General features: G+C 52.3%; 6 protein-coding genes across 6 annotated transcripts; 4 read left to right on the top strand and 2 right to left on the bottom strand.

The window, feature by feature from the left end:
- Positions 1–216: 216 nt before the first annotated feature.
- On the bottom strand, positions 217–1,286 carry J7T55_005946 (Nitrilase; the record flags this gene model as incomplete). The annotated part of the gene is made up of 3 exons (XM_053138905.1): positions 217–843; positions 897–1,074; positions 1,129–1,286. The coding sequence occupies 3 exons, from the start codon at positions 1,284–1,286 to the stop codon at positions 217–219; spliced, it is 963 nt and encodes a 320-aa protein (XP_053000716.1).
- A 2,126-nt stretch (positions 1,287–3,412) lies between these two features.
- J7T55_005945 (uncharacterized protein) lies at positions 3,413–4,764 on the top strand (the record flags this gene model as incomplete). The annotated part of the gene is made up of 5 exons (XM_053138894.1): positions 3,413–3,709; positions 3,772–3,857; positions 3,920–4,219; positions 4,401–4,443; positions 4,501–4,764. 5 exons carry the CDS (start codon positions 3,413–3,415, stop codon positions 4,762–4,764), a joined length of 990 nt encoding a protein of 329 aa, XP_053000715.1.
- A 768-nt stretch (positions 4,765–5,532) lies between these two features.
- On the top strand, positions 5,533–6,915 carry J7T55_005944 (phosphatidylserine decarboxylase family protein; the record flags this gene model as incomplete). Its single annotated transcript, XM_053138883.1, has 1 exon — positions 5,533–6,915. One exon carries the CDS (start codon positions 5,533–5,535, stop codon positions 6,913–6,915), a length of 1,383 nt encoding a protein of 460 aa, XP_053000714.1.
- Positions 6,916–7,827: 912 nt separating this feature from the next.
- J7T55_005943 (uncharacterized protein) lies at positions 7,828–9,627 on the bottom strand (the record flags this gene model as incomplete). Its single annotated transcript, XM_053138872.1, has 3 exons — positions 7,828–8,184; positions 8,325–9,443; positions 9,532–9,627. 3 exons carry the CDS (start codon positions 9,625–9,627, stop codon positions 7,828–7,830), a joined length of 1,572 nt encoding a protein of 523 aa, XP_053000713.1.
- A 631-nt stretch (positions 9,628–10,258) lies between these two features.
- Positions 10,259–11,813, top strand: J7T55_005942 (aminotransferase class I and II; the record flags this gene model as incomplete). The annotated part of the gene is made up of 3 exons (XM_053138861.1): positions 10,259–11,078; positions 11,137–11,279; positions 11,367–11,813. 3 exons carry the CDS (start codon positions 10,259–10,261, stop codon positions 11,811–11,813), a joined length of 1,410 nt encoding a protein of 469 aa, XP_053000712.1.
- An 893-nt stretch (positions 11,814–12,706) lies between these two features.
- On the top strand, positions 12,707–20,844 carry J7T55_005941 (polyketide synthase; the record flags this gene model as incomplete). Its single annotated transcript, XM_053138849.1, has 7 exons — positions 12,707–13,278; positions 13,353–13,553; positions 13,637–13,707; positions 13,766–14,731; positions 14,815–18,476; positions 18,664–18,948; positions 19,042–20,844. The coding sequence occupies 7 exons, from the start codon at positions 12,707–12,709 to the stop codon at positions 20,842–20,844; spliced, it is 7,560 nt and encodes a 2,519-aa protein (XP_053000711.1).
- Between the last annotated feature and the right edge of the window lie 357 nt (positions 20,845–21,201).

Genomic DNA, 21,201 nt, shown 5'->3' with positions numbered 1-21,201 from the left:
AGATTGGTTTATTTGAAGACGTTGACGGTTCCGTTAATAGCCCCGATAAATACTTAGTTATCCGTGCCTCCTCGTTATGCAATACCCTTGCGCCCATGTGTAAGACATCGTTGCAGGGATCAGGGGCCCTGAAAACAGTAGACCGCGGAACATTCGATCTGGACAAACAAGGCTACTTGCCACTGCATACATGGTTGTAAGGAAATTCAGCCTGGTTTACAGATCGTTGGCAAAAAAGACCGGCTTCGAGGGATGAGCATTGACACGCAGACTCAACATGTCGGGCCTGGAGTAATGTCCAACCACGTCCAAGTTCTGCTTCGCCGAAAGCTTCTGGTCCATGTCAACCACGGCATACAGAATGCCCTCCTCATGGGGAGCCAATGGCTTCGCAAGCGACTCGCCGAACGGTGAATAGATCATGGTGAAGCCTCCACCAGGTGTTTGGGCGTAGGCGAAGTCCTTGCAGCCGACCCTTTCTTTGTTCTCCTCACTTAATACTTGGGTGGCAACAAGGACGAAGCACGCCCCTTCCATGCCGAGAACCTGCGAAAAGGACAGGCAAGCCTCAGGTGTGATATGGTAGGGCCAGTCTGCACGGTGGGAAGGCCACAGGAGAGGCCAGCTGGCAACGTGTATGTCGACACCTTGAGAATACTCATAGTATCGAAGAAGGGGCTGCGTATGCTCCCAGCAGTTCAGGCCGCCGATCTTTCCGAAGGAAGAGGGCACCACGCTCTGAAGGGAGTCACCTTGACCGTCGCCATAGTAGGCACGTTCCACGTGAGTCGGCTTGGTCTTGCGGCGATGGTGGACAATATCGCCGTTCTCGTCGATGAAAGACTGTATAGTCATTAGCAAACAGCCGCTGTGACTTTGCAACATTCTTGCCCTACCTGAGAGATATAGAGAGAGCCATTGTGACGCTCGCTGTAGCCTAGGACAACGAAGACTCCGGCCTCTTTAACAGCAGCTCGGATTCGGTCCATCTCTTCAGACTCCCTCTGCAGCGAGTTGTGGAAGTACTCGTTCATGAACTCGGTATTCTCTGTTGGAGACTTGGCCCAAATGCTCCTTACCTTGACTTAGTCAACGATTCAAATAAGAGGTCTCATGTGCATTGCTTACCAGGGGTAACCGGGGATGAACACTTCTGGGAATCCGACGACATTTGCACCGTTCTTGGCAGCTTCTTGAATGAGTGAGATGGATTTGGTAACACCACCCTGGAGATCATTCCAGGCAGGCTCAGCCTGAATGGCAGCAACTTTGACAGCCTTGCCCATTTTGTGGTCTTTGTGTGATTTTGAAGTTGAGGGTGATGTATTGCTATTAGTTCGGGAAACGAGCTCGAAAGAATTCTCTGAGTTTGATGAAGCCATTGCCAGATACGAAGCTCGTCACAAAGCTGACGGACTTTACTGGCCTTTTTATAAGCATTGAATGTAAGAACTAGCTGCGCAAGAGGAGTAATATTGAGGTGTGATCTACAACATATCTCTATCCAATACCTGCGGGATAGCATTACCCTATCTACCCTATTGGATGGCACCGTATCTTTGCTTTGGGGTACAAGAACTTCGGATGATTGAGAAGTGATCGACCACGGTCAACCGATTCAAAGATACGAAATAGTCTCCTGCCAACGGTATGAAACAGCTCACTGTCTGTTAAGTCGCTTGTCCTTGATTTGGCAGATCGACGACGATCCAGCCAATCAAAACCCATACTACTTCCCCGCATATTAGTGACACTTGGCCCCTGCCACCGGGTGGGCATTATCCTATCGAGCGCCAAGAAAGAGCAGATGACGACCACTAAAATATTATGCTTTCTTCTGCCGGTCTTGCTTATCTTGACAAAATCAGCTAATTTTGGAGGGGATGGACCTTCCCCACTCTATGCAATTATCGTAGCGAACTATGCTCATCAACTATGCAACGAAGACTATCACAGGAGCTAAGTCACATGCAACTACTAGTACACAGTAGGAGTTGAGGTGAGTCAGTTCGCCCGCCTCCTGGGAACACATCTTATAGCCAGGTGGATAGCAATGCTAAATCCCCTCGACTGAATTCGTTTGCTCCGAGGCACACAATTCTCTTTGAGTGAATTGATAGACTGTGTGGTTCAATTTGTTCCCATTTCTTCTTAGTCAATCTTTTTCAACTCTGATCCCCGGCCAAGAATTTGGGTTGCAAAACGGCATACGACCCATGTCTAACCCCTGCCCTCCAGCTATGGCTGCACATCGAAGCGAACGACATATCCATCCCCTGGTCATATACAGACGCAAACGACTTCGAAAGCAATCTACCCTCTGGCCAAATTGTGGCTTCTCTTCATCTTGGCTAGAAACCACACAAGTTCAAACCGATGATAACATCACCTAAAGTTACTCAGTCAAGGTTCTCAGTCGAGTGATTTTGAGTATACTTACATTTCATCGTTCCGCAGCAATCTGAATCAACATCGCAAGATGTACCGGGGTCGGTGTTGCAGCGCTACTCTCATTAGTAAAATGATTGTGAAAAGGAGTGTGCGAAAGCACGGTTTCGTGCGGTCGGGACAGGGATGTACCTTTTCCAGGTCAGGGTTTGGAAGCGCTGATGCGGCCGTAAGGAGACCTAGGAGCAGAAGTGCAGCTTGGGCTTTCATGGTGCAATGATGTAACGATTTGGGTTCTTAGGGCTGGCTACCTGTAAAGTGACACGATCGAGGGCCTTTTTTTACTGAGGCACTTGGGCCCGGTAGTTATATTAGATGGTCGCTGGTGCTGGGTGATGGTATTTCGCAGGCTGTGCCAGCGTTGCATGGCGTCGATGCCGAGACGCGTCAGAAAGGGGGTGAAGTTGTGTATACAAAGTATGTTTTCGGCGTGCAGCCGCCACGCAACCACTGCTCAGCCTGCCGGTTTCCCGTAACTTTGAACTGTTTATGCTGAATATAAGCCGGGCACTGAATGGAGGGGTCTTGAACTGATGTTGCACATGAATAATCAATTCATATAAGGTGTCGTTACATTCACATGACCGAGTCCTGCGATGCCTTTTTTGGTCAACAAGGCAACTTTCTCCGTTCGACACGCGCTCTGCTCTCTACAGCCGCGTGTCTATGCGTAGAACCCCTTAATGCATCTCAACCTGTCACTGGTTACTCTCTAGGAGCTCGCAACAATACTGTGATGTAACCGTCCGCTAGATTCATTGGCAATTTTCTGTAAGGCATTCTATCTGGCTGATACAAATAGCTTGGTGGCCGCCAAGATGTCTTCTCGTCTCATCTCGCTCATTCAGTGTACACACTCTCTCACTCTTGGGGAGATCAGATTCTTTCTTATTCATTCCTTGACTTATTACTTTGTTTCCCTGACAACCGTGTCTTTCAAAATCTTTGAAGGCTTCTTGCAAAGATGTATATGCATTTTGCCGTTCTCACCACTCTTTTGGCCGCTAAAGGGCTGGCTAAAAGCTCAGCCATCCGGCGCGATGACTCGTCGAGCGTATGGAACACGACCACCTGCGCGACCTCCGAGCTAAACATCATCAAAGAATGGAGGAACATGAATTCATCGGAGAAGTCTGCGTACATCGCGGCAGAAAAGTGTCTATGGAACTTACCTGCTAACACCACATTTGATGGGGTTGTCAATCGACATGATGACCTTACGGCTGTCCATCAGTATCTCACCCCTATCATTCATGCCGTTGTTAGTTTGCTACTCTTCATTGATTGGTTATATTCCAGCAGAATTTCTCACAAAGTTCCCAGGGTCAATTCCTGCCGTGGCATAGGCTCTTTATGAAGACTCATGAGCATCTCATGCGTACTGAATGCAACTATACCGGCCCTATGACGTTCGTATTTTACCGTAGCCCAATTGACCCAAGTCCCGCACTCTCACTGACGCATTTCGCAGTTGGTGGGATGAGACCAAGGATGCCGGCAACTACATCGATTCTCCTATCTTGGATCCAGTCACAGGTTTCGGTGGCAATGGCACCAGTCCTGACTATTGCGTTACAGACGGGCCGTTCGCCAATTCTACCCTTACTGTTGGACCCACTACGACTTACACACCAGAGGGGTTTTGCCTGAAGCGCAACGTCAATGAGACCTACGCGGCAGGCGCAGCTGAAAGCATCATCGAGACATGTAACAATCTCACCACCTACGCTAACGCTGGCATTTGGTGCATCGGGGCCAGCCCTCACACCGCGTAAGTCCCATCCTTCTCCGTTAGGTGTCCTGTCGTATTACATTTGCATTGCATTTCTGTCCTGACGGACGTTACTCCCATTCCTAAACTTTTGTCTCTGGTACTGCTGTCTTTCTTCACTGGATCAGTTTAAAGACCGCCCATGGGCAAAAGCTGTCCATGCTAATTACCTCGTCTCTAGCGGTCACGGAGGCGTGGGAGGAGGAGTCGAGGGTTCCATCGGGGTAAGTGGTGTCCTTTACCAATCTTCTTATCACTGAATGAAAGCTGAATCTGAATAGGATATTTACGTGAGCCCCGGTGACCCTCTGTTCTATCTGCACCATGCATACATCGACCGCCTTTGGTGGAAATGGCAGAATCTCGACATAGACACTCGTTTGTATGAGATCGGTGGGTACACAACATACCCAGCTACTGACGGCGGCAACACAACGACGACATTGGAATATGGGCTCAAACTGTTAGGTGTCTGGGAGGACAAGGTTGTGGGAGACGTCATGGACCTTCACAACTCCTTTCTGTGTCACGAGTACGACTACTGATTTGAAAGACACATGTTTGCTCGGCGAATGGGCTGGAAAATTGAGTTGTTTAGTTACTGGCATCGAGATCGGAGGCTTGTTCACGTGAATGATATTGAATCGTAACTTCGCGCAGATCCGCCTTCTGTGCCATGAATCATGTTGTGCACAATGAATTTGTCCAGGGCGGATACGAGGACCTCCATATTGGTTAATCGTAAAGATCAATGCGCCCGACATCATTCATTTTCCGTTTTCGCGAGCAGTTGCAGAGATCGTCGCGAGATGGGTAGAGATTGATAGGCGGGAGAGCCACAAGACTACCTGTATAATCACTTTCTGGGCACGAGATGGTAGAAGATTCACATCTCAGATATCACAATTGCGTTCCAAATACATTGACGGGCAGACTGTTGTCGCTCCACGTAGCCATTTGGTCGCTGTCATGACCCGCTGTGGCTTCGGAATAGCATTCAGCCTGCATTTTAACAAGCCTTGCGACATTTGATTGGTCTTGATGCGCCAATCACTACTGTCCCCCTTCACCGAATGTAATACAGCATCAATGCACGAAAACGAGAGCACTGCTGGCTCACGCCACCCACCTTTGTACGATGGACGACTCAGCTGAAGAGAGAGCTATCAAACAAGTTTTCTGGGATCTCGGTGCAAATAAAATGACCATTGAACTCATTCGTAGGCCAAACTCTGTTTTGCCGAACTGCTTTTCTGCACAGAAAGAGCTGGAAAGACCGACATCTTTTGTTCAATCACATAAAACCGTTGATCATGAACATCTCAGGAACCAGACAGGCCCTCCGCAGCCAGACCCTCGGCCATTGGCTGCCAAAAGACCGTGGAATCATCGCACAATGGGTCGCCCAAAAAGCCGAAGCAGCCAGCAAGGTCCCCGACGGGAAGCTCTTCAAGGACGGTGCGCCACTTGACCCAAGTCTCGCGGCCTTCCAGAAGCTTGTCGATGAAAGCCCCTATCTCCTCAAGCTCGCGAACGACATGTTCACCGAGGCCTCGAACAAGTATCCGGAAGATCCTGTTGGAAACTGCGCCATCAATTCTTTCAGCCAATTCATCAATGTTCTAGCACTCGTCATGCAGTCTGGTCCAGAGTTCTTCGACAAGGCGAAGCCCGAGACAGCGATGGGCCTCATCGGGTTCCCCATCAATGCCCTTCTCGACTGGCCTATGGGCACTGTCTCGGGATATGAGTTCTTCCTACAGCCGACAGTCAATGACGCACTTAGGGAAGTGCTCAACTCCTGGGGCAAATTCCTCAGTACCCCGGACTCGAAGGCCTGTCTCGACGGCTGGCTGTCAGAGACAGCGCAGCAGCTCATCGCGACTAAGGGAAACAATGGCGCCACTGAGTACACTTTTCAGGAGCTCTTCGTGTGCCCAGATCCCTCTGACACGTATCTTGGCTTCGGTTCCTGGGATGAATTCTTTGTTCGCGAGTTCCGCGATGCCGTCCGCCCCGTCACGGCGCCTGACGATGGCGCCCCGGACCCGCAATACCCAGACCCGACGCTAGTCATCACCAACGCGTGTGAGTCGGCGCCCTTGCAGGTGCAGACGGACGTGAGGCTGTTCGATACGTTCTACCTCAAAGGCCAGCCGTACTCCTTGGGCAACATGCTCAACTGCGGCGAACGCACGGCCGAGTTCGTGGGCGGGACCGTCTACCAGGCGTTCCTCAGCGCGCTGAGCTACCACCGCTGGCACGCTCCCGTGAGCGGAAAGGTAGTGGCGGTGGAGTCGGTCCCGGGGACGTACTACAGCGAGAACTGGTTCGAAGGCCTCGCCGGAGCACAGGATCCGCAGCAGGCCGACCCCGCGGGGCCAAATTACTCGCAGCCATACATCAGCGCTGTGGCCACGAGGAGTATCATCTATATTCAGGCCACGAACCCCAAAATTGGCTTGATGGCGATTGTGTTCATCGGCATGGCTGAGGTATCCAGCTGCGAGTTCACTGTGAAGGCAGGGCAGGATATTACGAAAGGGCAGGAGCTGGGCATGTTCCACTTTGGGGGTAGCTCGCATTGCATGGTGTTCCGACCGGGGGTTGAAATCAGGTTTGTCTGTCCCCCACCCTGGGATATGGATCAGGAGCACAATTTAGCTGTAAGGAGTGAGTTGGCTGTGGTTGTCTAGCAACCTTGGTCCGTCCGAGAATCGACAATCTCTTTATCTTCATTTTCAAGATGAGAATCCAATGAAAGGAAGTTATCAAGGGATAACCAAAAGCCGAGAGGGCATATCTTCAAGTGTTGAGAATGAATTTCTTGCAAGGTTCAAATTTTACCGGAACAGACTGATTTTAATAACAAGTAGTTCAGCACGATGACAAAGTAGTGATAATCTATTACCTTGTCTGAGGCGATCGATAGAGCAGCACTATGCGTAAGAGTAGCTATTTCAGTGGTCGGTGATGTGTCTGTTTTAGTGATCTGTATATGTAGGTGAAGCCAGGTTGTAGAGAGTGGATATGGAGTAAAGGTGATGTTACCGGGGCTCGAGTCAGAAAGATTGCATATATAATCCATATTTCCGCATTGATGAGCACATACGGCCACAGATACAGGAAAATACGGGATCCCGTCCGCTCTCCCATAGTCAAGCCTGTAATCGCTGGATTAGTAGTTGGGTCGGTGACGACCAGCGAATACCCGGTGCTGTATGTTTTGTCCTAATTTATCTCTTTTTGTCTCTCCGTCTCTTATCTCTACGTTTCTAGTCGCACACCGCCTTTTCTCTTTTATCCCTTTTCCATCCTTTATGCTTTCATCTGGTCATAGTTCAAAACTTTTGACTTTCAGAAGTAAATGTTAATTTTGATTTCTGTGGGCTGGAAGTCCCGCCTTTTCTCTGCGCAGAGAAGTTCTCAACGCAAGGCGGCTTCCAGGCCTGATCGTAGACTAAACAGCAACCGACAGTGCCCTTCAACTTGGATCGGGGTCAATCGTAGACCACTAGCTTTTTAAGAAGAGCCAATATTTCTATGTTCAGTATCTAAGTATTTCCGTAGAAGGTGACTTCCTCTTTTTCAAGTTTCTCTTACAATGGTCAGGACTGATCATCAGGAGTGCGAGACGTGAATTTAACCATCAGCGGCCCCTTTCCCCAAACCAAGTAAATCGGCTGAGAATCAAGCCAGTTGTCGTAGTCTCCATCGAGCACAAAGTCAAAGTGGTACATCACTCGAGAAAAAAAGATACGCATCTCACTATACGCAAGAGTTCGGCCGATGCAGTCGCGCGGTCCAAAGCTGAAAGGCTTGAAGACAAAACGGTTATCCCTGTCAAAGCGATGATCATAGAGCGGATGTGAGGGGGATAGCCAGCGCTCAGGATGGAAAGAGTCGGGTTCGGCAAAGTTTTCGGGGTTATGGAAACTCGCCCACTGGTACGTGGAGACCGAAGTCTATTCAAAGTCAGTGGTGTTTTGGCTATACATCTAAAGCAAGGTTTTCTTTTTCATGGCATTTTTCAGATCAGAGAGAAAAAAAGACGAGAGAGGTTCGGATGTGAGGGATCTCCAAAAAAAATGTGAGCCGGACTTACACCCTTTGGAATGTAAAACCCTCCAACAACATCTCCCGGTGATACTCGCGGCGGAGTCTCAGCGCCTGGTGGATATATTCGGAGTACCTCTTCGATTACAGCTACCAGGTATGGCAGCCGTGCGGTAGACTTGATATTGATATCACTCTCACTGTTGAAAGCGGTGCGGATCTCATGCGCCAGGATCTTATATACCTCAGGGTGGCGGCCTAGATAGTAAAAGATTCCACATAACGCAGTCGCCGTGGTCTCGGATCCAGCAGGTAACAAGATGGATACGTTGGCGAGAAGCTCGTGCTCATGCACGCGCCTTTCTCCGTCCTCATTCTTTCCCAACATCAACGAGATCAGATCCCACCTCTTATCTTTGCTGGGCTCCTGCGCCGCACTGCGTATCTTGTCCATGGCCGTGACAGCTGCAAGTTGGCGGCGCCTATCATTGTGTTTGACATCGTCCGTGCTCATGAGCAAGCCAATCAGGGGCCGCAATAAAGGCAGGGCATCCATGAATCGGCGGAAAGCCTGACCTCGCATTGCCTGGAAGCTGCCGACCGCCCAGTCCTCGTACTTGGCGTCGTCGAGGCTGTGAAATCCATCCGTGAATACTAGGTCGCTGATGACATCAAAAGTCATGAGGGTGAGCCAGCGGGTCATATCAACGGACTCCCGCCGCCTGGTAGAATCATCAAGCTTGCGAATTAATTTCGAGATGTGACGTATGAGAATGGGCTCTTGTTTAGTTAAGGCAACATCACTGAAGCCCGGCGCCAATTGGCGACGTTGCCGACGGTGGTTCTCGAGATTCCCCTGTATCAGAGTTATCTCGTCACCTGGGAAGAAGTAGTTCCTGACTTTGCCAAACTCTTCCTTGCCATGACGATGGCCATATACCTGGGACCAGGCAATGGAACCATCAACTGCAAGACGGTTGGGAGAGATTCGGACAATGTGCCCGTATTGGCGATGCAGCTTGGTTACGCGACGAGGCCAACTGCCTTGAACATGTTCCTGGTAAAGATACGGAAGATCTGTCACGGCCAGGAGCTTTGGACCAGGGATTTTGGACAGAGGGTGAAACCAAAGGCGGTAGACAACAATGGCAACACTGTACGCAACCAGCTACGGATACGTTGAGCTGTCAGCTGCAACTTCTCGGTAGAATCGATCAGGCAATATTATCGCTGATGCAGATTTGTAGGTGACTTACACCTCCCCAAGCAAGCCCTATTGTCCCTTTAAAGGACTGTAAGGTCTTCGGTATCTCCTGGGGCAACATGTACGAGAAGTATTCAGATGATGGCATTGTAGGCTGTAGACGAGAATGCTCGAAGACACAGAAAATCTCAATTGCTGAGCTTTAGGTCCGTCGATCTGAGAACTTCCCACGGACAAGTCCTCATCAACTAAATGCACTCCGAAAGGCATAAAAATCTACTCGGGAGTTGCGGAATGGGATATGGGAAGTGATTCCCGCGATGATTGCCATCCGTTTGACTCAAGACCATGTATACCACTGACTCAAGAGAGGTGTATGCTTTTGGGTACCGTTTAGAATTTCTGACAGAGTTTATTTTCCTTGTCAAAGTTGTCGGACTAAGCACACTTTTACATGGATTAAGTGAAGTGGGGCGTGATCAGTTGGACGATAATATCCCACTCTAAACGAGCTTCAACCCGTGTAAGGTATCAGAATCGGCAACAACGGCAAATACTCTGATGGGGGAATGCGAGTGAGCTGCCGCAGCAGAAGTCCTCGCCAACGTTCACCCGCCCTCTCTTACTAGAAACGCAGGTCTCAGAGCACCTGTCGAAGCAGCGAAGAGAACAACACTCAAAGACTTCATACAGATGAGTAGTCTCACTTCCAATACCTAGTCGTTTGTTATCATTCTACGCATTCTGAGTCCCTATCGCAATCTACTTAGACCCTGAAGATGTCTGAGTCTTTCATTGAGGAATGGGCCAAGGCCCAGCGGCTGCAGGGCCCGAGTATGAAGAACGCGTCCGTATTCTATCGAAACTTGGAGGAGGAGCTCGATGCTCGCAGAGCAGAGCATGCATGTCTCACGCTTCACACGAGAGATGCCAGCATGGTCGACTTCTCATCGACCGACGTCCTGGGGCTGAGCTCTTCAGGCGCAGTGAGGAAGGCTTTCCTCGCCGAGCTTGCTCGGCACGACAGCTTTCAACTGAGCAGCCATGGATCGCGGCTCACGGATGGAAATTCCAGATATTTGGAGGAGCAAGAAAGAGAGCTCGCCGAGTTCCACGGCTCCGATTCGGCGTTGATTGTCAACACAGGGCACGCGGGCAATGGTGCTATCTTCTCGGTTATACCACGGCCGGGGGATGCCATCGTATACGACGAGCTTGTTCATGCGAGTGTTCATGATGGCATGAAAGACAGCTTGGCGTTGTGCAGGAAGCAGTTCCGTCACAATAACGTCGATTCCTTGCTGGATACCTTGACTGCTATTCGGGACTCTCAGCCACAGATACGTGACGGGTCCCGATGCGTCCTTATTGCCGTGGAATCGATATATAGCATGGACGGGGATATCTGCCCGCTTCAGGAGCTTGTCGAAGCCGCCAAAGAAGTGTTTCCCAACGGCAACGCCCAGTTCATAATCGACGAAGCTCATGGCACTGGTGTTATTGGGCCCAAAGGTGCGGGACTTGTCAATTCCCTGGGCCTCGAGAATGAAATTGCAATCCGACTTCATACCTTCGGAAAAGCCCTGGCCGCATCTGGTGGTAAGTGTCAACGACTAAAGGTGTTCGTTTGTGCCAGCTAGACTGACTATTCCCTTAGCCGTGATACTCTGTAACAGTACCGTCCGCACAATGCTGCTTAACTACGCCAGAGGTCTTCAATTCACAGTCGCTCCATCTTTTGTGATGCTTGCTGCGGTTCGCGCAACGTATGGGCTCCTCAAGACAGGTGCAACACAAGAGGTACACAGACATTATGTCATTCCTCTGCATTCTCGATCAGTACGATGAACACCTGCTAACGAAGGGCTCATGTAATGCCAAAACTAGGCCCAAATGAGACTGCAGCACGTAGTGAAATTATTCCGCGACAAGATCACTTCAAGTCCGATCTGGGAAGATGCTAAAGACGCAAGAATCCTCCGCATCCCTCTCTTTGAAGACGAGGACAGCGATCCGTCGTACTCTGTTGCGCCGATCGTTCCAATTTGGACGCGTGCAAGGCATAACTTCTTCCTTGCGTTTCATCTCCAGCGTGCAGGCTTCTCCGCCTTCCCCATCTACTTCCCCGTGGTCCCAAAGGGCGCCGAGAGAGTTCGTCTCGTTTTTCACGCGTTCAATACCGATGCGCAAGTGGAGGCGCTAGTCTCGTGCATATGCGAGTGGGCCGAGGAAATGCTTGAGATTGAGGAAGGACATGACAGACTCAAATTGCCATCTGCCGCACGACAGGCTTACTCTATGATGGCAAACGCAGCTTCTGATGCGGTTGAATGAGGAATATCAAGGATTTTTGTGGCAACTGATTTGCGTATTCAAGCTTTTTGGTCAGTTTCAATCGTCTGATTGTGCATATTCAAATCGAAATAGTATCTAGATAGCTACGTAGATAGATCTACTGCCATTCAGAGCACTAGACACTTGCCAGGCAGAAGCTGAATATAGATAGATTCATACGAAGTACTCTTCTGTATAATTGTGGGCCCTTTTGCCCAACTAGAATGAGCAGGAGTGCATCAGTTGTATAACTATGCACATTGGGCTGCCCTTAGCCACTTAGCATTCTATAGATAGGGGTTGTCGCTTATAAACTCGGAAAATCGGGGCAATTGCTGTCGAAGAAAATCTTCTCGACTCATGGAAGGAAACCTTGTTCAATAAAGAGTGGATTATCGGTGAGAACAGACCTTGATAAACATTCGGCAAATGTGAACCTCTATCGCGAGCTGTAGTAGCGGAGCTGTTTAAGCTCTGTTCCAACTGACCGGTCGTCGCCCAGAAACCTATGAACCTTTTTGAATTATATTACTCGCTCTCGCATCTTCGAACGGGTCGATGCCCCCGAATCCGAATCTGTTGATGTACTGACTCGCAAATATCATATTCGAATAACCTCCAAGGCTAGTCGAAGCTAAGGACCCATATCGTATGTCGAAACAGGCCCTGGTGAAAGCCTACGTTATACGAAAAATAATGGATGATAAATCACTCCAACAAGCTATCTCGTTACATTATACCTTGAATAGGAAATGCCGGATGTGTAGAATCTTACGCACGGGAAGACCTTACATATGTAGCTAGCCATAGTACGTAGGGGATGCATGACGTCCTACTATCTTCACCAACCTTCAACATCATAACCAGACACCGTCACAAGATTGAGCTGCAATATGAGAAATGTTACAAACGAAACCGGTGATGGCGGTGCCACCAACCATGCCACCTCATCCATGGCATCCAAGAGGGCTTCTCCCATCGCAATTTGCGGCATGGCGCTCCGCCTGCCCGGGGGCCTGGAAAGCCCCCAACAGTTCTGGGATTTCTTGATAGCGAAAGGCGACGCGAGAGGCCGGGTGCCCGAGTCTCGCTACAACATATCAGCATACTACTCGAGGTCCGGACGGCCGGGCACGATCGGGACCGAGCATGGTTACTTCCTCAGCGACACGGCCCACTTAGGTGCCCTGGACGCTGGACGTTTCTCCATCAGCCGCGCCGAGCTCGAATGCGCTGACCCCCAGCAGCGACGGATGCTGGAGGTCGTCCGGGAGTGCTTCGATGATGCCGGGGAGGTCGAATTTCGGGGTAGCCAGATCGGTTGCTATATGGGCAGTTATGGTGAGGACTGGCTGGAGATGCAGAACAGAGATTCGCAGCAGTCCGGAATTTATAGGCTAGATGGATATGGTGATTTTATGCTTTCGAACCGAATCTCATACGAGTTTGACCTTCGTGGCCCGAGGTACGTAGTCAACCGGACATGGGAAGGTGCCTCACGCCCTCTCCGCCATACATCAGCTAAAAAAAAACTCCTAGTATGACTGTTCGCACCGCTTGCTCTTCTGCACTTGTCGGTCTCCATGAGGCTTGCCTAGCCATCCAACAAGGTCATTGCAAGTCAGCAGTCGTAGGCGGTGCCAACTTGATTATGGCTCCTGGTGCCATGGCATCCATGACAGAGAAGGGCGTGCTCTCGCCAGACGGCTCATGCAAGACTTTTTCTGCGGATGCAAACGGGTATGCTCGAGGTGAAGCTATCACAGCAATTTTTATTAAACCTTTAGACGCCGCCTTACGGGATGGAAATCCCATTCGAGCAGTCATAAGATCATCTATGTCCAACAACGATGGCAAGACACCGGGCATGTCGTGTCCAAGTACGGAAAGCCAGGTAGCCATGATAAAGAATACCTACCATGAAGCTGGGATCACGGATTACTCCCAGACAGCATTTGTGGAGTGCCACGGGACTGGCACCGCCGTTGGGGACCCGATCGAGGCCAACGCAGTTGCTCGAGTCTTTGGCGACTCTGGGGTCTTCATCGGGTCGGTAAAGCCGAATTTGGGCCACTCCGAAGGTGCATCAGGCATCACATCCGTGATAAAGGCAGTTCTTGCGCTCGAGAACCGGACCATTCCGCCCAACATCAAGTTCTCGAGCCCAAACCCTAACATTCCTTTCCAGGAGCGCAAGTTGGTGGTTCCTCTCGAGCCAACCCCGTGGCCCGAGTCTCGAAGCGAGAGAGTGAGCGTTAATTCCTTCGGCATCGGAGGATCAAACGCCCACATCGTGCTGGACTCAGCCCGCAGCTTCCACGTTCCCGCGCCCGCTCGAGCAGACGCGAAGCTCGCGGCCAGCCCGCATCTGCTGCTCTTGTCGGCCAGCTCGGCTGCGTCTCTGCAGCGAATGACTCTTGATTTCCAGGCGTGGCTCACCAACGAAAATCACGGCCCGGCAAATGGGCAGCTTCAGCACGTTGCATATACACTCGCGCATAGGAGAGAGCATCTACCACATCGGGCCTTCATGGTCGCTCGCAGAGACCAGCCTGGCGTCGCATCTCCTGGGAAGAGAGTGACCAATGCTCGACCGCCCAATCTCGTCATGGTCTTCAGTGGGCAGGGTGCACAGTGGGCCCGCATGGGACGAGATTTGCTGTTGCGTTCGGACTTGTGCTTTCAGAACAGCATCAGGTTCCTTGATCGCTGCCTGCAAGAGGCCCAGCTTCAGCTTTCCACCACTGCCCCTATCTCTGAGTCAAACTCTCCGTGGTCGGTGGAAGAAGAGCTCCTGAAGCCAGCAAGGACGTCGCGTGTCCAGGAGGCGGAGTTCTCTCAGCCGTTGTGTACTGCTGTCCAGGTTGCCCTTGTAGATCTCTTCGCGTCCGTCGGCGTGGAACCGGTGGCTGTTGTAGGTATGTTGGTCAATTTTCCCTTCTCAGTGCTTCTTCTTTCCCACTTCACAAGTCGATTTCTGACATAATTTTGCGTTTCTCAGGTCACTCTAGCGGAGAGATCGCCGCGGCCTACGCTGCCGGTGCTCTTACGGCCAAGGAAGCCGTCATTACGGCGTGGCAGCGCGGGCAGGCCGCCAGGTCGCAGACAAGGCCCGGAGCCATGGCTGCTACAAGCCTGGGCTGGGACGAAGTCAAGACTTTCCTCCCCACCTCGGATCCCCCAAGCGTTGTCGTAGCATGCGAGAACTCGCCGCGAAGTATCACGCTCTCGGGTGACGCTGCCGACGTTGAAGCGGCTGTCTACCAAATCAAGGAAGCGCATCCTGACGTGACGACAAGGCTGCTCAAAGTGGACAAAGCCTACCATTCGTATCACATGAGAGAGGTTGGAAAGGAGTATTGCTCATCAATGAGAAAAGTCCTGGTTGAGAAGCCTCCCGCGAAGCCCTTTTTCTCCAGCGTCACTGCCCAGCTGGAAGAGGGACCCCTTGGTGCTGCGTACTGGCAAAAGAACCTGGAGTCCCCCGTGCTCTTCAAGTCTGCCGTGTCGCTTCTGCTTGACGAGATCGAGAACGTGGCCTTCTTGGAGATTGGGCCGCACGCAACGCTCGCAGGACCACTGAGACAGATCTCGGCGGCATGGCAGGAAGCCACAGGCAAGACGGGCAAGACTGTTACATCGCCGCCTTATGTGTCGGCCCTGACACGCGGTGAGGACTCGGTCGAGTCGTTCCTGACCGCCATGGGGAAATTGTTCGAGCTCAATGTGTCGATCAATCTTCAGGCACTCGTTCCAATGGGATCCTGCCTCCCCGACCTGCCTCGCTACCAATGGGATCATTCCGATGGTGATTACTGGCGTGAGTCAAGAATTTCGCACGAGTGGCGGTGTCGACAACACGCGAGCCACCCGCTCCTGGGTGTGCGGCAGCTGGAGAGCACCAGCCTCGAGCCCAGCTGGCGGAATATGCTCCATGTCGACAAGGTCGCCTGGCTCCGCGATCACAAGATCGAGGACCTGCTCATCTTCCCGTGCGCAGGCTATATAGCTATGGCTGGCGAGGCTATTGCGCAAGTGGACTGTCCGGCAGGCCGGACCGGGTTTTCTCTCCGTCACGTCGTCATCAGCTCCGCCTTGGTCATCAACGAGGGTACTCCTGTCGAGCTAGTAACCACCTTGCGCCCGTATCGTCTCACCGACTCATTAGACAGCCAGTGGTGGGAGTTCGCCATCTCCTCACACAATGGTCATGTGTGGACAAAGCACATCACCGGCCAGGTCTGCGCGTCAGAAGCGGATATCAACGAAGACAAGACAACGGCATTAGAACTGCTGCCCCGAGCACTCGAGGCGCAAAAGTACTACAGCATTCTGGACCGGGCGGGCCTACAATTCGGCCCTCATTTCCGACGTCTTGCAGACATTCGAACGGGCACTACGCAGCAGCTGGCAACCGCCAGAGTCATCAATGACACAAATCCCGGGGATGAGGACGACTATCATGTGCATCCGACAGCAGTAGACGCATGCATCCAGACGCTCTTCCTGGCCGCCCTCAAGGGCCGCATGGATGCCAAGCACTGTCGAGCGGTCCCGACTAAGATCAAGAAGTTGACCGTGCATCGGCCTGTATCTCACTCCGATGGCGTGGACAAGAAGATGAGCGTATCGGCGTCGGCTACGGTCACTGCAGGCAGTGGCGATATCGTCGGGCTGGTACAGCAGTGTGTCATGGACGGCCGTGTTGTCTTGCACATGGAGGGCATGACCATCTCGCCTCTAGAAGAGGCTGAGGATGGTGATTTCGGCGGCGCCGATGGCCTGCAAACAACGGCACGCCTTATCTGGGGCCCACACATTGACTTCCTGGACGCGTCCAAGCTCATCAGGCCTTCTATACCTCGCCATCTATACGCACCGACCTTGGACGCGCTGACCCGGCTGAGCCAGGCCTATGCACATCGGCGCATGGCGGAAACCTCTCGGAGCGGACTACCTCACATGGTGAAGTACCGGTCGTGGGTTGACAGTCAGATGTATAATTCCAGCGTTGGAAGTGGTGAAGACTCATTCCTCGCTCTTCAAAGGCTCAGTGACGCTACCATTGTTGAAAAGATGGCTGATATCGTCCGTCAACTGTCTGGCACCCCCGTAGCCGCCTGCGCCACGGCCGTCCAGAAGGTAGCCCTCAACATGTCTGGGTTGTACACCGGCGACACAGAGGCACTCGAGATCCTCCTCGCCGATGACACTCTGACCCAGGTGTACATCGCAACAGACGCGTGCGACAGATCCGAGTTCATCCGTCACCTGGCCCATAGCAAACCAAACCTTCGCATCCTGGAGATCGGCGCAGGTACGGGGGCATCCACTATGAGCATGTTGAAGCATTTGGTTTTGCCCGGGTCAGGCGACAGCGACAGCGACGGGTCGGGACAGCATCCCCTCTACTCCAGATATACGTTCACAGACATCTCGTCAGCCTTTTTTGTCTCTGCTAAGGAGCACTTCAAAGGCTACTCCAATATCGAGTACCGCACCCTGGATATTAGTAAGGAGCCAGCGGAGCAGGGTTTTAAACCCAGCGATCAGTATGACCTTGTCATCGCCACCAATGTCCTTCACGCCACGCGGCGCCTCGGCGAGACCTTGCGTAATGTGCACAGCCTCCTTGCGCCCAACGGCAGGCTGCTGCTCCACGAGCTCTACTCGCACTCCAAGTGGCCCAACTTCGTCTTCGGCACCCTGCCCGGCTGGTGGTACGGTGAGGAGGACGGCCGGTCGATCGAGCCATGCGTGGACCCGGCCCGCTGGGAGGCGGAGCTGACGCGTGCCGGCTTCGCCGGGTTGGATGCCCTCGTTCTCGATGCTGAAGAGCCATACCAGCTCAATGCCATCATGGTGGCCAAGCCGCAGCAGCTGGCTGACGAGGGCAGAAGCAGCGAGGAGAGGAAGAAGAAGAGTAAGAAGACGGTTACTCTTCTCTGCGACGACGATGACAGCAGCAGCAATAAAAGGACAGACAGCTCGGTCGCAGACGCTCTTGCCCGACAGCTGGAAATCCGGGGCGACAATGTCAACCGACGCAAACTAAGCGACGTGCTGCCCACCGGGCCATTGGACGACATAATCTCCCTCCTCGACCTCGGCCCCCGCGGTCCCTTCTTCCAAGCCATCAGTGAGGCCCGCTTCGCGTCATTTCAGCGCCTCCTGGAGAAGCTTGCTTCCTCGTCAGGTGACGGGCGGCGCCCCGGCATGTTGTGGGTGACGCACCCGTGCCAGGTGCGGTGTCGCGACCCAGGCTACGCGCAGATCATAGGCGCGGCTCGCACGATCCGCACCGAGATGTTGCTGGACCTCGCCACGTGCGAGGTGGACAATATTGGAAGTGACACGTCTCTGGGCCGCATTATCGACGTTTTCGCTCGGTTCCGTGAGAGGTTGGTGGACGACAGCTCGCTGGACCCGGACTACGAGTTTTCTATCAAGGATGGCACGGTGATGGTGGGAAGGACGTACCCATTCTCTCTAAGGGATGAGCTCCTGCTGCCCGAACAGACGGGCGCAGATGCCGCTGGGTTGTCTCTTGGGATGACGAGGCCTGGCCGCCTTGCGACCATGGGATGGAATCCTCGTGTGACAAGAACACTTAGGGGCGATGAGGTTGAGGTCGAGGTGTACGCAATCGGTTTGAACTTTAAGGTGAGATTCATCCTTGCATGTGCATCTATCTATCCATCGATACCAGCCCCCCCTCCGCCCAAGAAAAAGGGAAAAAGTAAGAAAGAAAGAAAGAAAGCGAGCACCTCCTAGCGAGCCCCCCGCCCCGGGGGAGACCCTCCCATATTTGAACTCGATTCCTGAATTGGCTTAATTGACACCTCAACAGGATGTACTGTGTGCCTTGGGTGTTGTGCCATTCCCCAAAGGCGGCTTGGGTTCCGAATCAAGTGGTATCATCCGTCGTGTTGGTCCGGAAGTCAAGGATCTCTGTATCGGCGACCGCGTCTTTCTCATGGCAGATGGCTCCTTTGCGACCCATGTTATTGGCATTGAAAGGATGTGTGAGAGAATTCCAGACATGCTACCATTTGAAGAAGCCGTGACGATGCCTGCGGTTTTCACGACGACGGTAGCCGCACTGTTCAATATTGGCCGTCTCGAGAAAGGACAGGTAAGAAAAACCCGACTTCAAATCACCAGCAAGATTATCACCAAAATTTCGTTGGCCGTTGACCCGCTTGGCTGACCGAATTATGAACACTAGACCGTTCTCATCCACAGTGCCTGTGGCGGCGTTGGCCTCGCTGCTATTCAGCTTGCAAGGATGGTGGGAGCCGAGATATATGCGACCGTTGGCAGCGATGAAAAGATCAAGTATCTGACTGATAAGGTCGGTCTGCCGCGGAACCGTATTTTCAGCTCGAGGGACACGAGTTTTGTCGAGGGGCTGATGCGCGAGACAAACGGCAAAGGTGTCGATCTTGCCCTGAACTCTCTGTCGGGCGAGTTGCTGCACGCGACCTGGCACAGCGTGGCCGAGTTTGGGAGAATGGTGGAAATTGGAAAGCGTGATATCCTGGGCGCGGGAAAACTCGACATGGATGTCTTCCTCACGAATCGAGGTTATACTTGCTTTTGTTTAGATCACCTCGCCCAGAACAGGCCGTCCGCGTTCAAAAAGCTGTTCCAGTGGGTTCGGAAAAACCTTGAAGAGAGCAAAATTCAGCCCATCGAGCGTGCGAGGGTATTCGATGCATCTTCGCTTCAGAAGGCGCTTCGACACATGCAGAAAGGCCAACACATTGGCAAGATTGTTATCTCGATGCGAGACGCAGAGGGGAAAATCAAGATCAACACAGCCCCTGTCAAGCCTGCAAGAAAGTTGCAGCTAGACAGCTCGGCATCTTACATGCTTGTGGGAGGGCTTGGAGGTCTGGGACGTGCCGTGTCCCGACACCTCGTTGACCACGGTGCCCGCCGCCTCGTATACATGTCCCGCAGCGCTGGAGCGGGCCCAGGAGATGCAGATTTTGTTCGCGAGATCGAGAGCATGGGCTGCGAGGTCCTCCTCGTCAAGGGCAGCGTGACTAGTGCCGACGACGTGTCCCGCGCAGTCCGTCAGGCCTCGAACCTCAAGGGGATCATGCAATGTTCCATGGTTCTCAGCGACCAGGCTTTTGCCCGTATGAGCCATCAGGAGTGGAACACAGCTGTGGCACCCAAGGTGCAAGGCACGTGGAATCTGCACAACGCCAGTGTATCTTTCGGTGCCAAGCTCGACTTCTTTGTCCTGTTCTCTTCAATGTCCGGCTTGACTGGTCAGGCTGGCCAGGCTAACTATGCCGGTGCAAACACCTTTTTAGATGCTTTTGTTCAGTACAGAAACAGTCTTGGTCTGGCTGCGTCGGCCATTGACATTGGGGCTGTGCAAGACGTCGGATACGTCTCGCAAGACCCGGCACTGCTGAAGAGAATGATGCTGGCTAGCGCACACGGTATCACAGAGCCCGAGTTTCTCGAAGCACTTACGAACGCTATGTTGTCTTCTCCCGGGCAGAGTGGCAATAATGCGTCTCCGGACAGAGGAGAAACATCCTTTGAGGACAGAAGTACCTTCGTGCTCGGCCTGGGAACAAAGATTCCCTTGAGCAGCCCTGACAGTCGAGCCTTCTGGCGAAAAGACCGGAGAATGGCCGTGTACCACAACTCATCCAAGGCTATCCGGGACGACGGCGGTTCTAACAGCGACAATCTCAAGGCTTTCTTGGCCCGAGCAAGAGAAGACACGACTTTGCTAAAGGCACCAGGCACGGCTGCCTTCCTGGCCAGGGAGGTAGGGAGGAAGCTCTTCAGCTTCCTGCTGAAATCGGAGGAGGACTTGAACACCTCCGTGCCGCTCTCTCAGTTGGGCATGGACTCTCTCGTTGGCGTGGAAATGCGCAGCTGGTGGCGTCAGGCTTTTGGTTTCGATATCACCGTGCTCGAGTTGCTTGGGAGTGGCAATCTTGATGCATTGGGAAGCCATGCTGCTGAAGGACTGTTGAAGGTCCTAGACAGCAAGACTTAGATTGATTTTGCCACCTCGTCCTGTCGATCGCGGTATAAAACTTGAAGCGGCCTCGAATCCGGGTCTTATATTGGATCCTTCAAGAGTCGCATTTGATGGGATAATTATAGACAAACTTCAAAGTTTAGATCGAGACTTTAGCATGCAGGCAAATTGTATAGTGCATGGTACTTAGATTCGGGGGCATTCGGCATTCTGAGCGCACCTCAATGCGACAATAGTCATTTATTTGAAATGTCTCGAATAGAGTAAAAGGTTCCTGTACGCAAGGGAGTAAGCTGTCATTGAGCCGGCTTTCAGTCGCGCGCCTCGCTTTTGGGAGATCACCATACTCTAGTCGTCTGTCCTCTGAAAGAC

Source organism: Diaporthe amygdali (assembly GCF_026229845.1).
Source record: "Diaporthe amygdali strain CAA958 chromosome Unknown NODE_1_length_4327563_cov_65_473760, whole genome shotgun sequence".
NCBI classification, from domain to species: domain Eukaryota; kingdom Fungi; phylum Ascomycota; class Sordariomycetes; order Diaporthales; family Diaporthaceae; genus Diaporthe; species Diaporthe amygdali.
The sequence above is the reverse complement of the archived record's forward strand: the minus strand, read 5'-3'. Positions and strand labels throughout refer to the sequence as shown.